Genomic DNA, 25,617 nt, shown 5'->3' with positions numbered 1-25,617 from the left:
AACAAAAAAACCACAGTGGCATACCACTTCACACCCACTAAAGTGTCTATTATTAAAAAATAATAATAATAGTAAGTGCTGGCAAGGATGCAGAGAAATGGGAACCTTAGTACATTGTTGGTCGGAACGTAAAATGGAGCAGCTACTGTGAGATACAGTTTAGCAGTTCCTCAGGAAGGTAAACATGAACTACCCTATGATCTGGCAATCCCACTTCTAGGTATATACCCAAAAGAATTAAAAGCAGGGACTCAGACAGGTATTTGTAGAAGAATGCTCATAGCAGCATTATTCACAATAGCCAAAAGTGGAAATAACCCAAATATCCATCAGTAGGTGAGTAGATAAACAAAATATGGTATATACACAGCCATAAAAAAGAATGAGTTTTGAAACTTGCTACTAAATGGATTAACCGTGACGACATCATGTCAAGTCAAATAAGTTAGGCACAAAGGGTTAGCTATTATATGATTCCATTTATATGAAATAACTAGAACATACAAATTCATAGGGATAAAAAGTAAAGTACAGGTTATCGGGTGGTGGGGGGAATGAGAATGGGAAATTAATGCATAATTTGCACAGGGTTTCTGTTTGGAGTAATGGTGGGAAAGTTCTTACCATGAATGGTGCAGAAGGTAGCACGATCTTGTGAATGTGATTAATCCCTTTGAATGGTATGCTTGGGAGTGGTTGAGATGGGAAAGTTTATATTGTATATATGTTTCCACAAATTTAACCAAATAAATAGAGTGACTAAAGAGACAATGACAACTATACATACATGATCCTGGACTGGAAATAATAATAGAGAAGAAAAGGCCCAAAAAGGATGTTATTGGGACATATGATAAAATTGAAATATAGACTATAAATTTTATATTAATGTTAAATTTCTTGAACTTGGTAACTATACTTAAGGTGGCTCCATAAGTGAATATTCTTGTTCTTAGGAAATGTACATAAGAATTATTAAGTGTTCAAGCAGGGCGATGTATACAATCTACTCTCAAATGTTTAGGAGATAGAGAGCAGATAGATAGATAGATAGATAGATAGAGATGGATGGATGCATGGGTGGATGGATGGATGCATGGTGGATGGATGGAATGATAGGGCAGATGTGGCAAAATGTTAAAAGTTGGAGGCTCTGCGTATCTGGGTGGGGGTTAAGTTGGAATGCTCTGTATGGGTTATTTTTGCAACTGTCCTGTAATTTTAAAATTATTTCAAAATAAAAAGTTAAAAAATGTTTTCAAAAACATAATTTGATAGGTTAATAATACAGATCATTCTCTGTTATAATTGCAGAGATAGAATTGCCCAGTCTACTTTTGGCAATCAGTTAAGGATTTTTTGTTTGTTTGTTGTTATTTGTTTTTAATTTCGGCTAAGAATTGACCACAAAGAGCAGAATTGAGAGAAGTATGTTAGAGGAAAATTAATGGCTAAAACCCTAACATGTACTCTGAAATGAAAGCACTGTGACATTGGTTCTATTTTAACAGGAGTTTCACTGACCAGCTACGTAAAATCTCCAAGGATGCAGGAATGCCCATCCAGGGTCAGCCGTGTTTCTGCAAGTACGCACAAGGTGCAGACAGTGTGGAGCCCATGTTTAAGCACCTGAAAATGACTTACGTGGGCCTGCAGCTAATAGTGGTTATCTTGCCTGGAAAGACCCCCGTATATGGTATGAATCCTGTTTAATGCTGAGTGAGGGAAAAGCTAGGTTACACCGTAGTCACAAGCAACCCCAACTCTTAGTGGTTCAAAGCAACAAAGGTTTATTTCTCACTCCTGCTACGTTTTCATTGAGGGTAGACTGGGAACTCTGCTCTGTGTCATCATGTCACTGTCACTCTGGGACCCAGGTTGGCAGAGCAGCTGCTTTTTGGAATATTTCTAGCTCTGTGGCAGAGGAAAAAAGAGAGCTCTGGGGAGTCTGCAACTCCTTGACCACAAAGAGCTGAACGACCCTACCCCGTGTGGATGGGGGACTGGGGATGGGGGCCTGGGCATGCAGTGCAATCCTAAATAGGCCCAGAAGTAGGGAGAACTGGAATGTTCCGCGAAAATTACTGAGGAATATCAGAGTAGCAGTGGGGGAGCCTACCACTTCAGAAAGAATCTTGTTTAGTTTGTATCTATTAAAAGAAGAATGATACAAAGTTCTTTTGGGTATCATCTAAGTGAAGGGTTTAGGAACCATGGATCAGCAGCTAGACATTTATAACATTTCTCCAACCCTCTCTCTATTTGCTTCTTTTGTTATCTTCTCTTTATCCCTAGTGTTTAGAGAAAAAAAAAAGGGGGGGGGGACCTTAAAATTCAAAGAGCAGGTGTGTTTTTTAAGAGGAAAGAGCTGGAGCTAGGGAGACTGATTCTTTTGCCAAACCAGTCCTGTGGGAAAAGGAACCTCAAGGGATCAAACAAGTGATAGCAGGCAGCGCTAAAGAATAAAGAATAAAGAAAAAGAAAGCAGGCTGGCTTTAAGGCCTGCAGGAGGGAAGAAAGGAGAGGCCTATCCAAACTGGGGAAAAGCAAAATGCCCTGGAGGTTTAGCAGACGAAAAGGACTGACACTTGAGAAGCATCTAGAGCCCTGTGCAGTAAATGGTAGGTACTCTGTAAATGTTAATGTGTAGGGTTTTTTCCCCCCCTTTACTCTTAGCAATTAGGAGGATATTTTTAAAGTAACTATTTATTTTTGTAGCGGAAGTGAAACGTGTTGGAGATACCCTTCTGGGCATGGCCACACAGTGTGTCCAGGTAAAAAATGTAGTGAAGACCTCACCCCAAACTCTTTCCAACCTTTGCCTGAAGATAAATGCAAAGCTCGGAGGAATTAACAATGTGCTTGTACCTCATCAAAGGTAAGGTTCTTAACTGTCCCCTCACCCTTTTGGTTGCGATTTAATTTACTTAATTTAGAGTCACTCAGAAAATTCAAGTATGCACCTTGATTACTTTTTCTTACGTATTTATACACCCATGTAAATACCACTTAGATTAAGATATAGAACATTTCCAGCACTCCATCAGGCTTCCTTGAGGCCCCTTCTAATAGATCACCCCCAAAGGTAACTACTATTCTGACCTCTGTCACCATCGATTGGTTTTGCCTGTTTTTGTACTTAAACTGGACTCATACAGTATGTGCTATTTTGTGTCTTTCTTCTTTTGCTCAATATTATGTCTGTGAGAATCATTCATGTTGTTGCATTTAGTAATAGTTTATTCTTTTTCACTGCTGTGTATTTCATTATATGAATAGGCCACATTTTCTTAATCTATCCTACCATTGATGGCTGTTCTCATATAGTGACTATATAATTCTTGTACAATTTTTCGTGGACTTAGCATTCTTTCTCCTGTGTATAACTATACCTAAGGAGTAAAACTACGGAGTTACAGAGAGCATGTGTATTTAGCATTAATAGATGCTGTCAAATAATTTTCCAAAGTGGAAATTTTCATTTCCACTGTGAATTCTAGTTGTTCCATATCCTCACCTACACTCAGTATTACCAGTCTACTTAATTTTAGCCATTTTGACCAGAATAATAGTATCTCATTGTGGTTTTAGTTGCAGTCCCCTGATGATTAATGATATTAAGCACATTTTCATAGGCTTATTGGTCATTTGGCCATCTTTCGTGATGAGCCTGTTCAAGGCCTTTTCCCCATTTTTTTTAGATTGGGTTATCAGTCTTTTCCATTAATTTGTAATAGTTCTTTGTGATTTCTGGATACAAGTCCTTGGTAGGATATAGGTGTTGCGAATATCTTCTCCTGGTCTGTGTTTTGTCATTTGATGAACAAAAGTTCTTAATATTAATGAAATTGAGTTTAATCAATTGTTTCAGGAGCTGCTAAGAAATTTTTTTCTTAGGGTTTTCTTTTAAACTTGTAATTGTCAGATTGACTCTACAGTAACCAACTATCAGGGCAAGACAGTGATAGTATAGTCAAAGTGCTGACTGGGAATTGGGAGACTTGATATTGCCACCTTCGTGAATTTTTAATGTCTTTGGGCCTCAGTTTCTTTATCCAGGGAGATACTATCTGCTCTTTGTCAACTCTTAAAAGTTGTTTTTATGTGCAGTCATGTATGTGAAAGTAATTTGAAAGGTTAAAATTTAGGGCTGTGGTATTAGTGCCATACTTGAGAAGAAGGTGAAATGGAGTACCCTACTCTTACATGATCGTTACAATTCTCATTTTGGTTGTGGAATGAAATTTTAGGTAATTAAATCCTTGCTGCCACATTGGTAATGAGGTGTGCAGGAAAAATAGGGAAAATTTACCTAAAGTTTGGAATCATTTAATTTCCCCCAAATATTTAGAACAATATAGCAAGGTGACTTAGAGTACATACTCTGGAGTCAGACTTCCTGTGTTTGGATTCCAGCTTTACTACCTCCCAGCTTTGTGATGTTGGGCAAGTTACTTACCCTCTTATGTCTCATCTTTTAAATCTGGAAAATTGGAATAATAATTGTACTGCCCTCATAGAATTGTTGTAAGGACTAAATTAATTAATACCTATAAAGTGCTTAGGACAAGTGTTGGTCCATAGTATATGGAAGCTCTTATGTTATGGATATATATGATATATATTTATGTTAGCTGTTATTAACTGCTCTGTGCCAGACCCATGTTATATATATATATATATATATAGGGAGTTAAATATGACACAAGCTCTGCCCTCACAGAACCTCATCACTGTACCTCTTACATGAGAATGTCAGATTTGAGATTCCTTCTAAATTACACTTAAAGAATTCATACTCATAGTCCCAAATCTTACCGTTAAGAATTTAAAGAATTTCATACTATAGTTATTTATTTATTTATTTATTGGGGTACTGGGGCCAGGAATTGAACCTAGGACCTTGTATGTGGGAAGCTGGTGCTCAACCACTGAGCCACATCAGCTCCAAGTTGGTTTTTTAATTTGTTTTCTTGTTGTTTTTTTTCGTTTTTGTTTTTAGGAGGCATGGGGAATCAAACCTGGGACCTCCCATGTGGGAAGTGGGCACTCAACCACTTGAGTCACATCCGCTCCTCACTATAGTTTATTTTAACCTTTTTTGTTGTTGTTGCACAGCTTTTGTCAGAGAAGTATGCACAGTGTTTTCCTCCTTAATTCCTTAGAGAAATCTGTGCCAAATAAATGAATTCATCCTTTTAACAAACATCAGTGTATGTCAACTGTGGGCGAGGCAATATTCTAAGCTCTAGGGATACAGCAGTGAACAAGACAAAACAAAACAAAATGCATGCCCTCATGGAGTTTACATTCTATGGGGTGGGAGATAGACAAATAAACAAAAAGGTAAAACAGATGGTATAAGTGTCAAATACTATGGAGAAAAATAAAGCAAGGAAGGAGATTGGCTTTATTCTCTTTCCTAAGTCTCACATCTTAAAAAGAATTGGGATTTTGTGCCATTCCATGTACATTCTGCAATTCCGTATCAGTTGTAGAACTCCCAGGATCTCAAAAGAGCTTGTGCTGGGAAAGTTTTCCATTTATACATAGAGATTTTATTAAATTTGAACCAGATCCTCTTTTTTTTCTATCTTCCCTTCCTAGTATTATAGAAGAACCATGTTCACTTCACTCAATTAAGATTCATTGCACAGCATTGCACAGCATTGCACAGATACTCAGTGGGCCTTAAATTTCTCTCCTAAAGGGCACAAGTCTTTATTCTCTCTTCCAAGATTGTATCTTTGGCTATATCTGGTGAGTCTGCTAAACCCGAGTGTTTTCATCCATATATCTGAGTGGCACCATCTCCTTAAAACTGAACAGGCCCTCAGTGTTCCAGCAGCCTGTCATCTTCCTGGGAGCAGACGTCACGCACCCTCCGGCAGGGGATGGGAAGAAGCCCTCCATTGCTGCTGTTGTGGGCAGTATGGATGGCCACCCCAGTCGGTACTGTGCCACCGTCCGGGTGCAGACCTCCCGTCAGGAGATCTCCCAGGAGCTCCTCTACAGCCAGGAGGTAATCCAGGACCTCACAAACATGGTTCGAGAGCTGCTGATCCAGTTCTACAAATCCACACGCTTCAAACCCACTCGAATCATCTATTACCGTGGAGGGGTATCCGAGGGACAGATGAAACAGGTACTCTCATTATCCTCTTGTGGTCCCTTGGGGTTTCTAGGAGTCTGACAGAGCTTCCTCTCATCTACCTCCCTGAGTAAATCAGACCTGAGAGATGCTAGGAGAGTCCTCAATTAAACATAATTCCATTTCTAACTTCTAGGTAGCTTGGCCAGAACTAATAGCAATTCGAAAGGCATGTATTAGCTTGGAAGAAGATTACCGGCCAGGAATAACCTATATTGTAGTGCAGAAAAGACACCACACACGACTCTTCTGTGCAGATAAAACAGAAAGGGTAAGAAGATATAGTCTAAGCTTTGTTATCTGAGGCTGTTGCAAGTGAATGTGTTTTTGAGTGGGTATACATATAAGTTTCTTTTCTAAATGCAGAAGTGACTAATGATCAAAAAATATGCTAACTGCAATTGAGCTTACATGACCAATTCTGAAAGATGCAGTTTTCAAGACCGAACATTTCTCCTGTATGACAGAAATGCTGGTTTCTAGGAGGTCAGATACACACACCAGGTACATTATGGTGATACAGGCAACTTCCAAAGGGAAGGCTTATCTGTTTGGACTTTATTGCCATTTGTTATTTTTTGCTGCCAGTGCTTTTGCCAGGGTTCTAAGGTATAAGGAAGCATTTCTCTTCCAAACTGTTTTACTTCAGTGCAGGGCATTCTTCGGACACAAACTGAATGTTTATGATATTACACTTACCAACCGTGGGCAAGTTACTTAACTTCTCTTAGCCACAATATTCTCATCATTAAAATTGGATTAAAAATGGTACCTACCTCACACCATTTATTTATGTAGGATTAAATTAATAAATCAAAGTTATCTTATCAAGTGTTAATTCCCAGCACTTGAGAAGAATTTTTGTGTTAGCTGTCTTTTTATAATGTGATATTTATGTGAAAAAAAATGACAGGTGTGTAACAGTGAATCACTGTGCTTCTTTGGTCTTTTGACATTACTTCATCTTGTCCAGCCCTTCCTTGTTTCACCCCTAAAGAGACCAGATCCTTCTGTTACCTAATCTTGTGGGTCACTCTCCTTATTTTCTAGTAAACCCTTAGTTTTTATCTCTAATCTAAGACTGAGCTATTTCTTTCTTTTTTCTGAATCATTTGAGAACTGAGGTTACTTTTTCCTTGGGATCCAGGTTCAGCAATCGGTTGAGATTAAAAGTACTGTCTTTTAAATAGTCCAAACCCTTATTCAATATTATTTCTTTTAAAACATTTATTTTAATAGCAAAGTTGTAGATTTACAGAAATATCATGTACAAAATTCAGAGTTCTCATACATCTGCTCCCATTTTGCATTAGTGTGGTAACTTTGTAACAATTAATGAGAGAATATTATTATAATGTACTTCAGTAGTATTTGTTAGACTTTGCTAATACAAATTCTTTGAACTCTTGTCTGAGTGTTGAGCACAAAACATCCTACTAAACTTGTTCTCCCAATGACTTGCTCAGTTGAAATCCACGGATACCTTGTCAGGTTCCCACACTGACCTCTTTGAAGCACTTGAAATAACTAGTCCTTTTTTAGTCTTAGCAATGTGACTTTCCAGGTTCCCTACCCACCTCTATAATCAGGTTTTCTTTGACTCCCTTTCCTCCTTGTGTCCATTAAACACTGATGTTTCGTGGCATTTCATACTTTTCTCTCTTTTTTCTCAGTCACAAGTCTTTCTCCTTAGTCTCATCTACTTTTCTGTGTTCACTTACTTGCTTATAGATTCCTAAATCTGTATTTCCAGCCCAAAACTTCTCTATACAGCTCCTGACCTGCACTTCTAATTACCTACCAGATATATTTATTTAGATACCCTAGAGACCTTGCTTCAGGCAAGATAGGCAAGTTTGTGTGGTGGTAACAGAAAACACAAAAATCTTAGTGACTTACAAAGGTTTATGTCTTGCTCACATTACATATCCATCATGGGTATGCTGCAGCCGTGACCCTGTTGTCCTCCCTTTGGAGCCTAGGAGGCAGAGAGGCTTCTGTCTGAAACATTGGCAGTCATTGTGGCAGAGGGAAACGAAGATACCCAGCAAACCACAGGCTCTTAAAGCTTCTGCCCAGAAGTAACACATTTCAGGCTATGCTTTATCAGCCACAGCAAGTCACATGGCCCTGAGTTAATCTGGTTGGGATGTATAATCCTCCCCCCAGGGATGGACCCTGTAGGGAGGGAACCAGAATATTTGGCAACAGTGATATAATATACAACAGACATTTGATCAAAACACTTCTAAACCATCTACTTATTGTTTATCCCCATCCAAAACCTATTCTTCCTCCTATTTTCCTTATGTTCTTTTACTGGGCATATTAAGTCAGCCAAACTAGAAACTTCAAAGTTGCCTTTAAATAGTTCTCTGTTCTTCCCTGAAATATCTTCTGCATCATTCCTTCCTGTTGTTTGTTCGCACTGCCGTAGGCAAAATTCTTCTGTGTTACAGGAGACTCCTACAGGTCTCTCTGGCTCCATTCTTCCCTCACAAGGGTGTCTACCACCCTGCTCTCAGGGCTAGGTTTTAAAAATATAGATCTTATTTTGCCACTCTTCTGCTCAGAAATCTTCAAGGTTGGGAGTGGATGTCGCTCAAGCTGTTGAGCACCCACTTCCCACATGGGAGGTCCTGGGTTCAGTCTCTGGTGCCTCCTAAAAACAAAAACACAAACGGCAAGCAAACAACTGAAACCGAAAAATACAACTCAGGGGAGCCAATATGGCTCAGTGGTTGAGTGCTGACATCCCATATAAGAGGTCTGGGTTCAATCCCCAGTACTAAAAAAAAAAAATCTTCAAGATTCCCCATTGCTTACTATATGCTTTCCAGTGGGATTCATTGTTTTCCCCAGGTAGCCAAAATATGACATTTTAGTCTCATCTTTCACCATATCTCCTATACATTCCATTTCCCATATACACTGTTCATTTCTATCCCTGGAATGACTTCGTCCATCCCACCCCAAGCCCCCAATTAGTCATTACTTTTATTAAGGTGTAATTTAAATACAGAAAAATATACTCTTTTTAGTGTATTGCTCTGCAACTTTTGACAAATGCATTTAGTGGTGTAACCACCACCACAATCAAGATATAGAACAGTTACATCACACACGCAAAAAACTCTCCTGTAGTCATCCTTTCCCCTACCTCCAATTTCTGATCTGTTTTTTGTCCCTATAGTTTTGCCTTTTCTAGAATGTCAGATAAATGGAATTATGCAGCCTTTTGAGTCTGACTTCTTTTACTTAATATAATGCATTTGACATTCATCCATGTAATTGTATCTAACAAGAGTTTGTTCCTTTTTATTCATAGTATGAATGTATCACAGTTTATCAATTCCCAAGTTTAGGGATATTTGGGGTGTTTCCAGTCTTCACCTCATCCCCTTTTCAACCTGTACTTATTCTATAAGGCATGGTGCAAATATTTCCTTTCCCTATCCCACCCCACAGCTCTTCCCAGTGCCTGCCATAATGCCCTTATGACATTGCATTTTATGTGGTTTTCATGAGGAGCAGGAGGGCATCCTCATTTGTTTTCTCTCTGTCTCACTCTCTCATCCCCAGCATCTACTGCAGAGCCTGGCACATGGGTGCTTAAGCAGTAATTGTGAAACTGAATATGCCTGGCTCCCTTCTTCCCCAGAGTATCACTGCTTTAGACTGTCATGTCTAGGTCCCAAAAGATGCTGAAAAAAAAAAGGAGGTTCCAGAGTCAAATAAGTTTGGGAAATGTTCTATGCTCTATCTCCTTAAGATTATACATTACTAAAAAGTTCTGAGTAGTTATACAGTAAAAAAAACTTTTAAACTTTAATTTAACCCACTATTTCTCAAATTTGTTTGACTATAAAACACCCAAATGCATTTTGGGAAACTGACATACAATACTAGAACCATTATAACCAAATTGTATGTTGCCCAGCTAGGTACCCAAGTTCACATATGAATTTGATAGGAGAGTTCTCTATAATCATGAATGTTATTGTGCACATAGGTGTATGATCTTCAGCTGAAGGCAATGATAGTTAGAATGAAGGCAAAAAAAAACTTCTATTGTATTAGTACCTCACATAGGCTATTGAACCTGTTGTTCAGACCACTGAGCAATCTGTTGTTCTGCTGTACAGCAGAAGAGGGTAAAACTTGACCAAGCAGCAAGATTTACTTCCTTTCCTTGTAAAAGCATTTCTGCAGTTCCCGTCCCTGTCTTCCTAGGAGTTTGATTTTAGAGTCTTAGAGTCTTGGTGGTAGAAAAACCATAGACTTTTAAAAGTGTAAGTGATCTTATAGGTTGTCTAGTTTCATCTCTTAACTTTTATTGATGACTAATTCAGGCCTGAAGATATTATACCTTGTTCAAGGTCTGAATCCTGTATATAAGGTATGTAAGCCAAGGCTAGATATGAACCTCTACTTTCCTGATTCTTATTTCTGTGCTTTCTGATAGTGTGTGTGCTAGTGACTTGACTTCTTTTATTTATTTATTTATTTTTTACTTCTTTTATTGATCCCAAAAAAGTACAAGTTTTGTTGAACCTGTGAACATGTTCAAAGTTTTCTTCATTTGATTTTTTCCTAAAAGTTGTAGATATTTTTCACTGCAGGAGAGGAATAAAACTGATTTTTCGTCAGGAAGCTGATCCATCTTAAATGTCATTAGCTTTTCTCTGGAAACATACAATGTGTCTTCTGTAAATAGATGACAATAATGCCTCCCACAGTCACAGGTGAAATAGTTATTTGTCTAGGGATTCCCCTAGAGAGACCCTGGAATATATTTGTTTGAGAAATGTTTGGGTTAGGGAAACTTACAAGGGATTCAACATCTTGAAATAAACTGAGTTTCAAGATTTCACTGAGGAGCAGTTTACGACTTCTTACCAAGTAACACATAAAAGAAAAAAATGATCTGAGCACAGTTTGGCACTTTGATGACTAATTACACTTTTTTTTTCCTGTAGGTAGGGAAAAGTGGCAACGTACCAGCAGGCACCACAGTGGATAGTACCATCACACATCCTTCTGAATTTGACTTTTACCTCTGTAGTCATGCAGGAATTCAGGTAATTTAGAAGCTGGTCCAGATCTTTGACTTGATAAAGAGATGTTTGCCAATTCAGCAACCAGCTTGAGTAGACTTGTTATTAAATACCGTGCATAACTTCGTTACTGCATGCATCCTAAAAGTGTTATCTGTTGGTCTAGGTATCTGCTTGTAGGTATACTGGGTAGAAATACTTCTGAGTTTAAGGAGTATGTTTCACTTCTCTTCCATCAGGTAGGCAACCCATGTCAGAAATGTATTAATATAAAACTCTCTTTTCAGGGAACCAGCCGTCCTTCACATTACCAGGTCTTGTGGGATGATAACTGTTTCACCGCAGATGAGCTGCAGCTACTGACCTACCAGCTGTGTCACACTTACGTGCGGTGCACACGCTCAGTCTCTATTCCAGCCCCTGCATATTATGCCCGGCTTGTAGCATTTAGGGCAAGGTATCATCTGGTGGATAAAGATCATGACAGGCAAGCTTCTCAGGCACCATAAAATCTCTTTCTGTCTCTTTTAGAAGTGTGTTAAAAATTGAGGTACTTCAGAAAACTTCTTAGATGATTTAAACTTCTTTTTAGAGTTTAAATTGCAAGGAGCAAATAAACTCACATGTACCTTTGAGAGCTTATAATGTGACTTTTAGTCTAAGAAGTGCTCAGGCTTGTTTATACTTGTATGGTTTGTCTAAAGCCTGTCCAAGGAAAAGAGTCTAATCTGGAACTGCCTATGATTTCCCATAGAACCAAATGCAGTTCTGCTCAGCTCCTGAGCAGCCTCAAAACATGGCCAGGACAACACCCTGGCTCCAGATAGAACAGTCACAGGCCGGTGGATTCTCTCTCTGGCACGAAGGAGGAGTCCTTGCCAGTTCATTTTGCTTTCAGAGCAATCTGGAAGAATGTGCCAGAGTGAACCTGTTGGCGGGGGGGGGGGGGGGGGGGGGAGGGGGAGGGGGAGGGGTGCCAGGCCATTCTTACCCCCAAATAGGGATCTCAAAAGAATCAGATGTTTTGACCTGTCATTGAGCTACTATTAGAAAGCTGAACAAGCTCTCCGTGTTAATTTTCTTTTCCAAATGACCATCTGTGAAGTGTAGCAGTTTCTGGGCTCTTCCCCAAGTCTGAATTCAGCTGCTAAATAGTAAACATTCCACTGCAAGTCTATTTCTGTAAGGGCTGAAGATATGCTATTAAGGAGAATGTCCAGCTGTGGCTTTGCACCGTCCATTCTATAATATACGTTTCATTCATTCAATACTTTTATTAGGTATTGACTACGTGTCTAGTACTATGTTAGATACTAAGAATACTAAGGGACTAAGACATGTTTCCTGATGGGGATTTTATGTTTCAGTATGGGAGACAATATAGACAAATACAGAAACTGACAATTAGCCCAAAGTATTATAGATAAAAATGCAATGGGACATCAGTGTAAAGGCAGTCAGAGAAGATTTCATAGCTGGGTGGGCAAGGTTTGGCTCTTTAAAGAAGGGAAATGGATTTTCCTGCAGAGAGAACAACTTTTACAAAGAAGGGAAAGCAAGTGACATTATTGGGCAATAGCAAATTTTCTTTAACTGGAGCATATTAAAGGGGAACAGCAGGAATTAGGCTAAAAAAAGTATCTAAGAGTAAGATCGTTTTTGTTAAATGACAAAGGCTAATCCTAGGATGGGATAGGCAGGACTTGCCAGTTAATTGGGTGTGAGTGGCAGAGGAGAGGATGAAGTAAAAGATGACTAAGATTTTGAGTCTAGGTGATAAGTGTAATAATAATAATATCAATACAGAAGTTAGAAGGGGGGTGATAATTTGCAGTTTACTGCAGCCTTTATAGCAATCACCCTTAAGAGTTACATTCATAAAATTCAGAGTAGTTGTTACTTGTCCAAGGTCAGCCGCTAGGAAGGGGAAAACAAGAAGAGACTGATGGTAGAGTGTACTTGCCAAGTATCTACTATGTACCGTCACTGTGCTGGGCACATGAATTCATTCATTCAACAAATGTTTATTGAGAATATATTATATGCTAGGCATCAGGGATGTGGAGGTGATTAAGAGACAAAGTCACTGCTTTCTTGGAGTTTACATCCCAGTGGGCAAAGAAATAATTATCCACTTAATAATTTAGTTTCATTCGTGTTTAGGACCATGAAAGAAAAGTAGAGGATGCTGTGAAAGTATGTTCCTGGTGACTCTGATGACCAGGCCTTCGGAGTCAGGGAAGATTTCTTTAGGGGGAAATGACGTTTGATTGAAGACTGAAAGCTAAGTAGGAATTAACTAGATATTATCAGGAGGTGGAGGTTCTTGAATAGGCCTCCACTTTGCAGACATTATTTTACTTAGCTCTTATAACAACTCATGATATGAGTTGTCATGCATTTTCCATTTGTGCAAACTGTGGTTTAGAGAGATATAACTAATTAGTCAAGGAGCCAAGCCTTGAGCCCCAAATCTTCTTGCATCCAGTATTCTTTGTGCTACTTGAAGTATGTGAGTTTTGAAGTGGTCTTTCGTTACACCTGGTGTTTTGCTTTATTCTCTTCACAGTGCGGAAGGCAGTCATGTGTCAGGACAGAGCAACGGCCGGGATCCTCAGGCTTTGGCTAAGGCTGTGCAGATCCACCATGATACCCAGCACACCATGTATTTTGCCTGAGAGTCTCAGAAAAAGAACTCAACCAATTTGGCACACCATGCAGCCTCAACACGTTTCAAATGCCTACAGCCTCTAGATAGGGCCCAGTTGACTTCAGGCGGTCTTCTACCAGCAACTCGAAATACTTGCACTGAATCTATACTTCAAAGCACTGTCTGATGCATCAACAAAATTGAGCCATTTTTTAAAAAAGTAATAGATACTCTTAGATTGTCTTTTCTGATGCACTGGACTGAATTGTTACCTCAACGTGCAAAGGCTGATCAGCCTGAACTTTCTAAAGAACTATACAGGAAAGGTTTCTATGGAATATTTTGCTAGCTGTGGTTGTGTTCACCACATCCCTCCCATCTTATGAGAGAAGACTATTCCTCTTTTCTGTGTTCATTGAGTGGAGTGTATGCATAAGTGGGAGAGAAAAACCAAACAATCTACTTCAGTTCAGCATAACTATGTAATTGTGTGGGTCCATGGACTTTTTTTTTTGTAGTTTTTTCTTTATTTTTTGTTTTTTTTTTCTTTTTTTATTTGGTTATTTTAGTGTGTCTTTTTTCCCATAAACTTTTTAATGGAGATTTCTGATTTCACCACTGTAAATGCATTTATTGCGCATTAAATTTTACAAGTTTTACAGAATTTTATTAATTTTACTACTTTATCTTATTGATCTCTGCAGACTTGTGCTGGTGCAAGTACAGGCTGCCAGGCAATTGCACTATAGATGGCTGCAGATTCAGACAGGCAGTTCTCTTATTTGGTTGGCTTTTGTGAACGTGTAATGTAAACAGGCATGTCATGGTGACAGATAACACTGCCGTGGTAAAAGTGCTCGTTTCCCCTTCTTTGAAAAAAAAATCACTTTTAGTATTTTTCCAAGTTTTTAAAAGTGCCCATTTTATGCTGCTGTGTGGTTTGTTAGATCTAAATGATTTTTAAACTGTTCTCATAGAAAGTTAACTTTGGCAATAAACATTTTTTAAGGGTCTTCCTCTTCTTCCCTCTGACAGTGTAGTTTTCTAGATGAGATTTAGGTATGGTTTTATCAGCTATTTCTTATATATCATAATCTGGCATTTTCTGAAATCGGTCAGAAAAGACATATATTTCCATGCCTTTTTAAAGAATTATTTTTACCTGTTTTATAGTCACAACTGGTGTCCTATCACCTTGTTTTAAAATAAGCTAGAACCAGGATGCTATTGGATAGGCTTTGCCAGTCCTTAAGGCATGTTGGATGATGCTGCAACTTGCAAAAATGTACCAGCATTTAAAAAAAAATTTCCCTGGGAATCAAGGTTACTTGCATAATTACTTGCAGTGCAATTTTTTTGTACTCAGTGGGGTTTCCTTCATTCTATTAAACTAAAACTGTGGAGAAAAGTTTGCTTTTTCTTAAGAGATTCTGGATTCCACTCACAAGGAGACAGAGTTCCTTTCTTGTCCAAACAGAGGGGGTTGATCTAAAGCAAGCATCCATTAAAATATAGGGGAAAATGTATTCTGTATTTAATGTAGATAATACTTTGTGAATGGACAACAGTTACATAGAGTCTCGGTAGTTCCAACCAGTGTTTCCCAGCCCAATTTTTACTGACTTGTAATTCTCTATCCTGGAACTTCAGGAGTGAGAGATGGAGAAGAGGATCAAAGGCCCAGAGCCACACTCCATGTGACTGAGGAAGGTGCTGGAGGAAGTGGCTGACACAATGTTGTAAAAAACGACTTTGCCTCCTCTGCCCGGAAACACTGGATGTAATAACGGTGAAGGGCGTTTGCTTGAACTCCTTAGCCAGTCCAAATCTCTTAAACTAGCCTTCTCAAAATCCCAGCAATATTAAGCACTGTTTTTTCTTCAGTCTTTTTGACAAGCTTATAAATACATTGAAGTTTACATTTCCATGTGCTGTTGATCAGTGGCACCACCAGTGTTCGCTGAGACTGGTCCTCGAGAGAATTTTATAATGTTTGTTGGGTCCTCTAGCTCATTAATGAGCACAGACGTTCTTATTCTCTGCAGAGTGAGGTGAAAGCAAGCTCTGTTACTGAGGTACAAATAGGCGGCAGGAGTGAAGACATGGCAGATGCTAAATTTCTTAAGATTTTCCTTTTTTTTTTTCCCTGCAAATACCTCACTTGATAACACAAATCAGGACATGTTGGTGAGGGACTGGCTGCTGCTTTTATTCACACTTGTTCAGGGAGAGCACAGAAAAATACCCTTCAGCATGGCCACTCTGGACCCAAGAGGAGAAAAAGTACAAGTTTATTTAGGGGAAGGAGGACTCATCAGGGTCCAGGATGTAAAGAACCCTTCGTGGCTGGGTGGCCAGCCAGCGGGCACAACACCTGCACTTGAGTGCCTCGGACTTGTTTGTTAATAACGCACAGAAGAAGCCTCACTTCTCAACATCTCCCGGCATGTTCAGAGCAGTGAACAAAGTGGAGTGCCCGGAAGCCCTGATTCCCTCTCCTGCAGTGGGGCTGTATGCTCAACCTTGAATTCTACAGTTTGTAAGACCTCAGTCAGTCCCAGTACCCTGGAGCAAATCAGCGTGGAGGAAAAGCCAGGAGGCCTATTTTTATATGAAAACAGTACCATGAAGGGTGCAGTGCTGTCATTTTGGATGAAAGGAAAGAAATATGGAAGAACTAGAATTACTGGAAAATTGCTGAGGGGTGAATCTATAAGAGGTAATCACTGCAGAATCAGAGTTGCAGCAATACTAATTGCAAGCAAGTCTGAATGCATAGTTTTAATTTAATTTGGCTTGACAGTTTGTCTACATAACCCCTTGGGAGTGACCGAATCGTGATGCATGTGTCAATCAATGGGAGGTGTGCATTCTCTAGAAGTAGTTTTAGGGTGTTTGATTAAAAAAAAAAAAATGCAGCCTATTCAGGCACTGTCATATGGTGTGAAAGATTTAAATGTAGCAATGTTAAACAGTAACAATTTGGGAAGGAGTGGAGCTATTAAGAGCTTGGTGAAGACCCAAATGTTGAACCAATTATGTTTTGTTGTTCTTGTTGTTAGCTGTTTATTTCTGAATGGTTAATAAACCAGTAAGAAGTATGGTTCTTATTTGGCTGGCTGAACATAGCTGGCATTCTGGGCAAGCAGAACGTATTCATTCTTACTGTAAGTTCTATTTGCTGCTTCCAAAGGTGATGATTTACAAGCAGACATGTTCTATATGGTCTGTATTTTAGGATCTGGTGCCCGACCTATATTAGAGCTTACCTACCTGGCTCAGCTATCTACCCTTCCAGTGGGAAAAGGTAATCTTTGTGCAGATATACTGTTTAGCAAGGCTCACCCTCTCTGCCCTGCCCTAGTGCCCTTCTGTGGATATGCTATAAGATTTTCTTGCTCATTAGCAAGTTGGTAGCTCTGCTTTCATTTTGAGAAAGTGGAGACAGAGGGCACTGTATCAATACCATTTCAACTTTAAGGATTTTTCCTTGTAAAATTAAAGGAAAGATCTTATTGATTCATAATTTTCTTATCCCTTGCTATTGACATATTCATGCTCTTTCTATGTCTAGTGACTGAAAATGTCTGCATTTTTTTGCATTTAACTAATGGTGTAATTTTCGTTTCTATATTGTTAGACTTGTAATGTTTTCAAATGTATTTTACTATATTTGGACTGGATGTATGTCTCTAGCAATACGAGGTACTTTCTAAACTGTTAAGGGAGGAGTTGTATCCCCATGTTGAGATAAGATGATGATGGTTGTTTAAATTTTGCAATGTTTGTTTTGTTTTGTTTTATTGGCCTGCAGGGATATTTTGTGTTCATGTGTCTAAAAAAGAATAAATTGGCATTCTTGTGCCAAGTTGTTTTTCTTGTCAATTATCTAATAGATATGGAGTACACTATAATAGTACATGATTGCTTTTTCAAAATGATTTCCTTAATTTGGTGACATTGAGAAACAAGAATTGTGGGAAAACTTTTTGTTCTTGACTCTTGAATCTCCCTATTTTTAGAAATTGCACTTTGGGAATTTTCAAATTGCTTTTCAATAACACTTCATATAATTTTTACAAGATTCATCAGGGTCCTGGGTACAATTCTGAGTGGAAGATTTATTTATTTATGTGATTGCTTTAAGAAAAATCTGCAGTACCCAGAGGGCAGTGTGGCCACAAACTACGTAAGTCTGGACTCTGGAGGAAAAGAGCCTGTAGCTGCCCAAATTTACCCAACCTGGAGCTAACCAGTCTCATATGTCTTTCTTCAACTTTTCACCAGCAAAAAAAGCCCTTTTATTAAGACATGACAGGGACAGTGCAGAGCATATGTACAATTTGGCCCTTATCCTCAGGGAATTTATGGTTTACTAAGGACCAATCCTTACAATGAACTCCACTACAAGGTAGTTGTTTTTCCATCAACACAATATCCCCTTCTCCGTATTTGTAATTCATCAAGCATTTATTGCGAACCAGCTACAAGCCAAGCTCTGTCTAGCTGCTGGGGACACAGAAGAGTAAACACCTAATTCTTAAAAGAGTTCATTCTGGGAAACAGATGTGGCTCAAGCAATTGAGCTCCCACCTACCACATGGGAGGTCCCAGGTTTGGTTCCCAGTTCCTCCTGGAGAAAATAAGCAAGATGATAAGCTGGTGCCAAAGGTAGGCATAGGTGAGCTGACACAACAAGGAGACACAAAGAGGAAAGACAATGAGAGACACAACAAAGCAGAGAGCTGAGGTTGGCTCAAGCAATTGGGCGCCTCTTTCTCACATGGGAGAGCCTAGGTTTGGTTCATGGATCCTCCTAGAGAGAAAATAAGCAGACAGGGATAGCACACAGCTAATGGAAACAGCAGACAGCGCAAAACACCTAGGAGGGGGGGAATAAGTTAAAAAATAAATCTTTAAAAAAAAAAGAGTTCATTCTAATGGTTAGCAGATAATGGTAGCATTATCTGAGTGCCTGCTATATGCTAATCACTTTATTTATCGACATTGTCAATCCCAGCCACAGTCCTTTGAGGTTGATGGTGGTATCTCTATTTTTAAGATGAGGAGGCAGGTTCAAAGAAGTAACACATGGTTCATTGAGTGACTAAGCTATAATTTGAATCCAGGGCTGACTGACTTCATTTCACCTGCTGTTGAGCTCAAAATTACAGATACTCTGGGGAATTTAGAAAAAGGAAACAACAACTTTGGCCATGGGGAGTTAGAAAAGACTTTATGGTGATGGTGAATTTGGGGAAGATCATGAAGCATGAGGAGTTTGCCAGGTGGGTGAGGGGATGAGAGGATTCTTGACACACTGTTCCCTTACAGTAGATTATGATAGCCATGATTTTTTTTTGTCTATCCAAATGCTTTCCCTTCCTCCTTCTTTGGGTGATGGAACCTCTCTTGCTTATGAGAAACCTATTTTTGTGTGATTCAGGTGAGCCCAAATGCCCTTCCTCCTACCTCATTCTGCCCCCCACTGTGTCATGTTGATGTCCGTCTTTGAATCAGTCTCTGGGGGGATCTGTTACAGTAGCCAGGAATGACTCATGTGCCCACTCCTATATATGTGGGAGGGGTGGCCAATGAATGGGGGGAGCCACAGATTGCTCAGCACTATCACAAAGAATGAGTCTCTTCTCTTCTGTTACCTTTTCTCCATCTCTTTGCTCTAATTTCCTCTGTGTTGACCTTATTCTTCAGAAGCTAATGGCAAATCTTTAAGGAGAAAAGGGACAAAATCAGATGGTGGGATGTGGTGGGGTAGTGGTGGGAAGGAGGAAAACTAGCTACTATATTACAAATATTATAATACAGATATATATTACACAAGTTGACTGGAGAAGGGAAGAAATGAATTAAGTTTAGCAAACATTTCTGTGCTAAGAATTACAAAGATGCGGGAAGCAGATGTGGCTCAAGTAATAATACCTCTCTGGGAGGACCCTGGTTCAATCCCTGGGACTTCCTGGTGAAAAGGAAGAAGAGAAAGTGTGGCTGCGCAGTGAGCCAGTGCTCATGTGGCAAGCTGAGTGCGTGTGCAACTGCCTGTGTGGTGAGCCGAGTGCCCATGTGGGTGCCCGCGTGGTGAGCCAGTGCCAATGTGGTGAACCAGTGCCCACGTGGTGAGCCAAGTGTCTGTGCGAGTACCCACGTGGTGAGCCAGTGCCTGCATGGTAAGCCGAGCGCCTGCACAGTGAGCCAGTGCCCGTGCGAGTGAGTCACACAGCAAGATGATAATGCAACAAAAGAGAGATGATGGGGAGAGTCCAAGTGAAGTGCAGCAGAGACCAGGAACTGAGGTGGTGCAATTGATGGGGAGCCTCTCTCCACATCAGAGTTCCCCAGGATCGAATTCCTCTGAATCCTAGAGGAGAAAGATTTGAGAAGAGAAGACAAAAAAAGATAAATAGATACAGAAGATCACACAGCAAATGGACACAGACAGCAAAAACAGCAGGGCGGGGGCGGGTATGGGGGAGGGGAAGGAAAAAAATATTTTTAAAAAAAGCAAAGAATTACAAAGATGAGAAACACAAGTTCTGACCATCATGGAGTTTGCTGTATGGGGGGCGGGGGGCATACATGTAAAAAACCTAGCTTTGAAGTTAAGTGCTATGAGAAATGTATACAAGGAGAATTGGGATTCTTAAAGAGGTCCCTAATCCAGGCTGGGGATCGAGGAAGGCTTCTTAGAGGAAGTGATGACTGAGCTGTTCCACAAAGAGTAACTAAGAGTTTTATAAATGGACAAGGTGGAAGAAGGCATTCCAGGAATTCTGGTCATGGGCAAAGGCACAGAGGGGAATAAAAATCATTATTTGTTTGGATAAATTACAAGTAATTTGGGTTCTTAGATTATAAGGATTGAGGGAGGGAATAGAGGTGACAAGTTTGGCCATGTGCAGAGACAGATACCAGTTTCTGACAGGACAGGACTTGTACGGTTTCTAAGGAGTTTAGATTTTATCCCACAGATGTAGGAGAATTAGCAGAATCTGATTTGTGTTAGTAATGCTGGCAGTCCGTTGTGGGTAAGTTGAAGCTGAAGACAAAGGAAGTTACGCAGTTTTATCGCAACAGCCCAGGTGTGATGAGGCTGAACTTGAGCAGTGACAGTACAGTTAAAGAGAAGGGATAAACACATAAAAACATAAAGAAAGATTCAGAAAATAGAAAGATCAGAACTTGGTGACAGAAGGGACGAGGAGAATGGGGAGAAAAAGGTAGATTCATTAGGACAACTCCACGTTTCTTGCTTGTTTAGACTATAGTGCCCCTGAGAGATAACACATGAAAAGCAGATTTGTAGGAAGGAGGAAGGTGATAAGTTCAGTTTTGGACAAGCTGAATTTGAGGGCTGGTGGATGTGGACTAGAAAAAGAGATCTCTAAGCCATCAGTAAGTAGGTGGTGATTAAAACCATTCAAATGTGTGTTCAGGGAGATCATGCAGGATGAGAAGAGCTGAGAAGCATGGAGTCCTAGGAATCACAAATATTTACAGTAGTCAGAGGAGGAGGCATATTCAAAGGAGAATAAGGAATGTCCAAAGAGGTAAAAGAGAACCAGCTGTCCTAGAAACCAAAGGAAGAGAATATTTCATCAAGGATACATATGGTAGGGGATTAGCTGTGTGACACTGGGCAAGTTATATAACCTCTCCTAGCCTCAGTTTTCTCATTTGTAACATGGAGGTAAGTGCTAGTACTTATATCCTGTGGTTGTAAGGATTAAATTAGATCATATATGTAAGTACCGGAAAGAATTAGGTATAAGATACCAAGAAGACAGAAGTGGTCAACCAGTGCTGGTATAGAAAGTCGAGATCTGAAAAATCTCCATTGGAATTTGCTTCAAGGAGGTCACGGGTGACCTTGTTGAGAGCAATGTCTGTGGCTAGAGGAGGTGGAAGCCAGACTGTAGGGATCTGAAAAATCTGCCTCTAGCTGGCAGGTTAGATATAAAGGGAAAGAATGAATTCTGATATTGTCTCGATTGAGAAGTAGGGAGAAAGTGTGTTTAGAATGGGAGAGATTTCAGCATATTTACACACTAAAGAAGGAGCCAATAGAGAGGGAGAATTATACTGGAAAGAGAGAAGCTCTTGATGGAGAGAGGACTTGAAGGAAGTTGAAGGGAATGAGACCCAAGGTACAAGTGGAACAAACTGGGAGAGGACCTTAGTGGCTGAGGGGCAGAAGTAGGAGACCTGCTTATCAGTGGATAGCCCTTTTAAAAGAAAAAAAATGTTTTTCCTTTTATGTGGTTTATAATTTTATTTTATTTGAGGTACCAAGGCTGGGGATTGAATCCTGGACCTTGTATGTGGGAAACCTACACTCAACTAGTGAACCACATTGGCTCCCTGAATTGCCCTTTGTAACTTTTGTGAACTATAATATACATTCAGTAAAATACTATATACAGATCTTAAGTGTATAGTTCAAATTTTCACAAAGCAAGCACATCCATGTAAATCTAACCCAGGTTTAAAAGCAGAAGACTACTAGCACCCCAGAAGTTCCTTAGGACCTCTTACTGGTCACTGCCTGGGCCCCTTCTACTCAAAGATCTGACCATTATCTTGACTTATAGCACCATAGATAGCTCTGATTGTTCTGAAGTTATATAAATGAAATCCTACAGAATGTATTCTTTTGTGTTTGTGAGATTCATCCAGATTGTGGCATGTAGCAGAAATTTGCTCATTTTTGTTTCTGTATAATGTTCCATTGTATGAATATATCACGATCCATTAACCAGTTTATTGTATATGTTTTTGTTTGTTTGCGTCATATGTTTCAATTCTGTTATATACCAGGAGATTTTCCAAAGTGGCTATAGCAATTCATACTCTCACCAGTACTGTGTGAGAGTACCACTTGTCCCACATTCTTGCCAATACTTGATACTTCAGTCCTTTTGATTGTAGGCATTCTGGTGGGAATATGGTGGTATCTCAAGTTACACTTTCCTGATGACTAATGAGGTTGAACATTTTTGTATACTATTGGATGATTATGCATCCTCTTTATTTTCTCTTATTTTTTTTTCTATTGTGTCATTTTTTTCTTGTTTTCCTTATTTTCATCTAGTCTCATTTTCTTTATGCCTAAAGAACTACCTTTAGCATTTCCTTTAATATAGGTCTGCTGATGAAAAATTCCCATTTTGAATTTGTGAAAATTTCTTTATTTTGCCTAATTTTTTTTTTTGAGGTCAAGGATTGAAACAGGGACCTTGTATCTGGGAAGCCGTCACTCCACCACTGAACCATATCGGCTCCCCTGAGTTGTTTTTTTCATTTGTTTCCTTCTTTTAATTATTATTATTTTATTTAAGAAGGCATCAGGAACTGAACCCAGGACCTCCCATGTAGGAAGTAGGCACCCAACTGCTTGAGCCACATCCACTCCTCTGTTTTGCCTAAATTTCTTTTTATTTTTCCTCTCCCCTGCCCTGCTGTTTTTGCTGTGTCCATTCACTGTGTGATCTTCTGTATCTATTTCTCTTTTTGTCTTCTCTTCTCATCTTTCTCCTCTAGGATTCAGAGGGATTTGATCCTGGGGAACTCTGATGTGGAGAGAGGTTCCCTATCAATTGCGCCACCTTGGTTCCTGGTTTCTGCTGTGCTTCACCTTGACTCTCTCCTTTATCTCTCTTTTGTTGCATCATCATCTTGCTGTGGGACTCACTTGTGTGAGCACTGGCTCACTGCGCAGGCACTTGGCTTGCTGTGCAGGCACTAGGCTTGCCATGCAGGCACTGGCATGCTGCATGGGCACTGGCTTACCATGCAGACACTCACACAGGCACTGGGCTCACCACATGGGCACTCAGCTTGCCATGCAGGCACTGGTGTGGGCACTTGGCTCACTGTGTGGGCACTGGCTCACCATGCAACACTCATGTGAGCACTCAGCTTGCCACACAGGCACTCACGCGGGCTCTTGGCTCACTGCTCAGGCACTTGGCTTGCCACGTGGGCTTGCTATGCAGGCACTCACATGGGCACTTGCCTCACTGTGTGAGCACTTGACTCCGCGTGGGCACTCAGCTCACCGTGTGGGCACTTGGCTTGCCATGTGGACACTGGCTCACTGCACAGGCATGCTTTCTCTTCTTTTTGTCACCAGGAGGTCCCAGGGATCACATCCAGTTCCTCCCATATGGTAGGCAGAGGCCTTATCGTTTGAGACACATCTGCTTCCCTTGCCTAAATTTCTGAAAGACAGTTTTGATAGGAAGAGAAATATAGTTTCATGAGTTTTTTTTCCAACACTTTGAGGATGTCATTCCACTGTCTTTAAGCTTCCACTATTCTGTTAGGAATTTAGCTATCAACTTCTCTGAAGTTAATTGCCCTTTTTCACCTGGCTGCTTTTAGGATCTTCTCTTTGACTTCAGTTTTTAGCAGTTTTACTGTAATAGGCCTATGTATCTTTGTGTTATTTATCCTGCTTAAGACCTTGATTCATTTCTGAAAAAACAGCATACATTATCTGACACATAATAGGCACTTTTATATGTTAAACAAATGAAATCCACAGACTCCCACAGATATTTAAGGAAGCAGTGCTGGAACCCTCCTGCATCTGAGCCTCTTCTCCCAGTGATCCTGACTTATCCCACTCTGAACTGTAGGCTCTGTGATTACTTTTCTTCACCTTCTTTCAGGACCTTGAACTTGACATTTGCACTTGGTTTCTCTTGTGTTTAATCCTGCTTTTTCCAACTGCCTTTACTTAGCTGCACTCAGAGTCTCAGCGTCCCGTGTAACATTAACTCCTCACCCCCATGTGTATGTGTTCAGCGGGTGGGGAATGAGACATTAGGAATAATGGAAGGTTTATTTTTTCTTATTAAAAAGATCCTAAACACAATGGCGACTTATGTCACATACTACCTTTCAATGCACATACATTTTTATGTAGTTGTGATCTTAATGCATATAGGATTTTGTATTAATTTAACACTACATAATAAACAGCTATCATTTTTCAAGACAAATTATGTTATTTTGTGGGCATAATAATTCATTTGGCAAATATTTGTTGAATACTTATGACCTGTCTGAAATTGTGTTAGGCACTGGAATTACAAGGATAAAGCATGGTTTTTCTTCACGCTTTTGAGAGTTTTATATAACTAGAAGGAGGAGGGGGGGTGAGGAAGGAAAAGGCTATGTCAACAAAAGACAGCAGCAAAGTGTTGCGCTTGTTCTGTAGAAAGTGCAGGCAGGGACACATGGGACGGCATGTCAGGAAGTTGTCATGCTGGCAGGAAGCCTTGAGCTGAGTTTTGAAATATAGTAGGTTTCACCAGTCAGATGGAGGAGATGTTGAAGTTTTAGGGGGTTAATAAATCACACCCTTGTGCTTGCACAAGTTCAGAACCAACTGAAAGCTAGACACAGATATCAGAAAGATGGATGCAAAGCAAGATGTTGGCTTTACTGCCGACAAGACAATAAGGGGACATACTTAGAACTGAGTGCAAGTGGAAGTACTAATATTCCCCTTTCTTTAACATACTTGCCCACCCAGCCACAGCACAGCACAACCATGGCTTTCCCTCATGGAAGAAGCCTACTTCTCTAAGCTTTCTGGTTAAGCACGTTAGAATGAACTTGACTTAAAAAAAAAATCCCCATTAAAACAGCAGCAAACATACGAAATGCTTAAGGAAAATTTTGAAAAAAGATGTGCAGGATGTGCACATTGAAAACTACGAAGCATTGTAATTAAG

At 39.9% G+C, this 25,617-nt stretch overlaps 1 protein-coding gene across 3 annotated transcripts in view; it reads left to right on the top strand.

Annotated features, from left to right (window-relative positions):
• Window positions 1-17,726, top strand: part of AGO4 (argonaute RISC component 4) — a 34,402-nt gene extending 16,676 nt beyond the window's left edge. For 2 of the 3 annotated variants that reach the window (XM_004472240.5, XM_058303897.2), the window contains 7 exons: window positions 1,512-1,696; window positions 2,719-2,878; window positions 5,830-6,145; window positions 6,288-6,422; window positions 11,131-11,232; window positions 11,496-11,695; window positions 13,778-17,726. In XM_004472240.5, the coding sequence (XP_004472297.1) occupies window positions 1,512-1,696; window positions 2,719-2,878; window positions 5,830-6,145; window positions 6,288-6,422; window positions 11,131-11,232; window positions 11,496-11,695; window positions 13,778-13,886 (1,207 nt within the window). In that variant the 3' untranslated portion in view covers window positions 13,887-17,726. The remainder of the gene's footprint in view (window positions 1-1,511; window positions 1,697-2,718; window positions 2,879-5,829; window positions 6,146-6,287; window positions 6,423-11,130; window positions 11,233-11,495; window positions 11,696-13,777) is intronic. The other variant, XM_004472239.4, reaches the window with a different exon arrangement.
• Window positions 17,727-25,617: the final 7,891 nt, after the last annotated feature.

The sequence above is a fragment of the Dasypus novemcinctus genome, chromosome 9 (assembly GCF_030445035.2).
Source record: "Dasypus novemcinctus isolate mDasNov1 chromosome 9, mDasNov1.1.hap2, whole genome shotgun sequence".
NCBI classification, from domain to species: Eukaryota; Metazoa; Chordata; class Mammalia; order Cingulata; family Dasypodidae; genus Dasypus; species Dasypus novemcinctus.
This window is presented reverse-complemented; position numbering and strand designations above follow the sequence as displayed.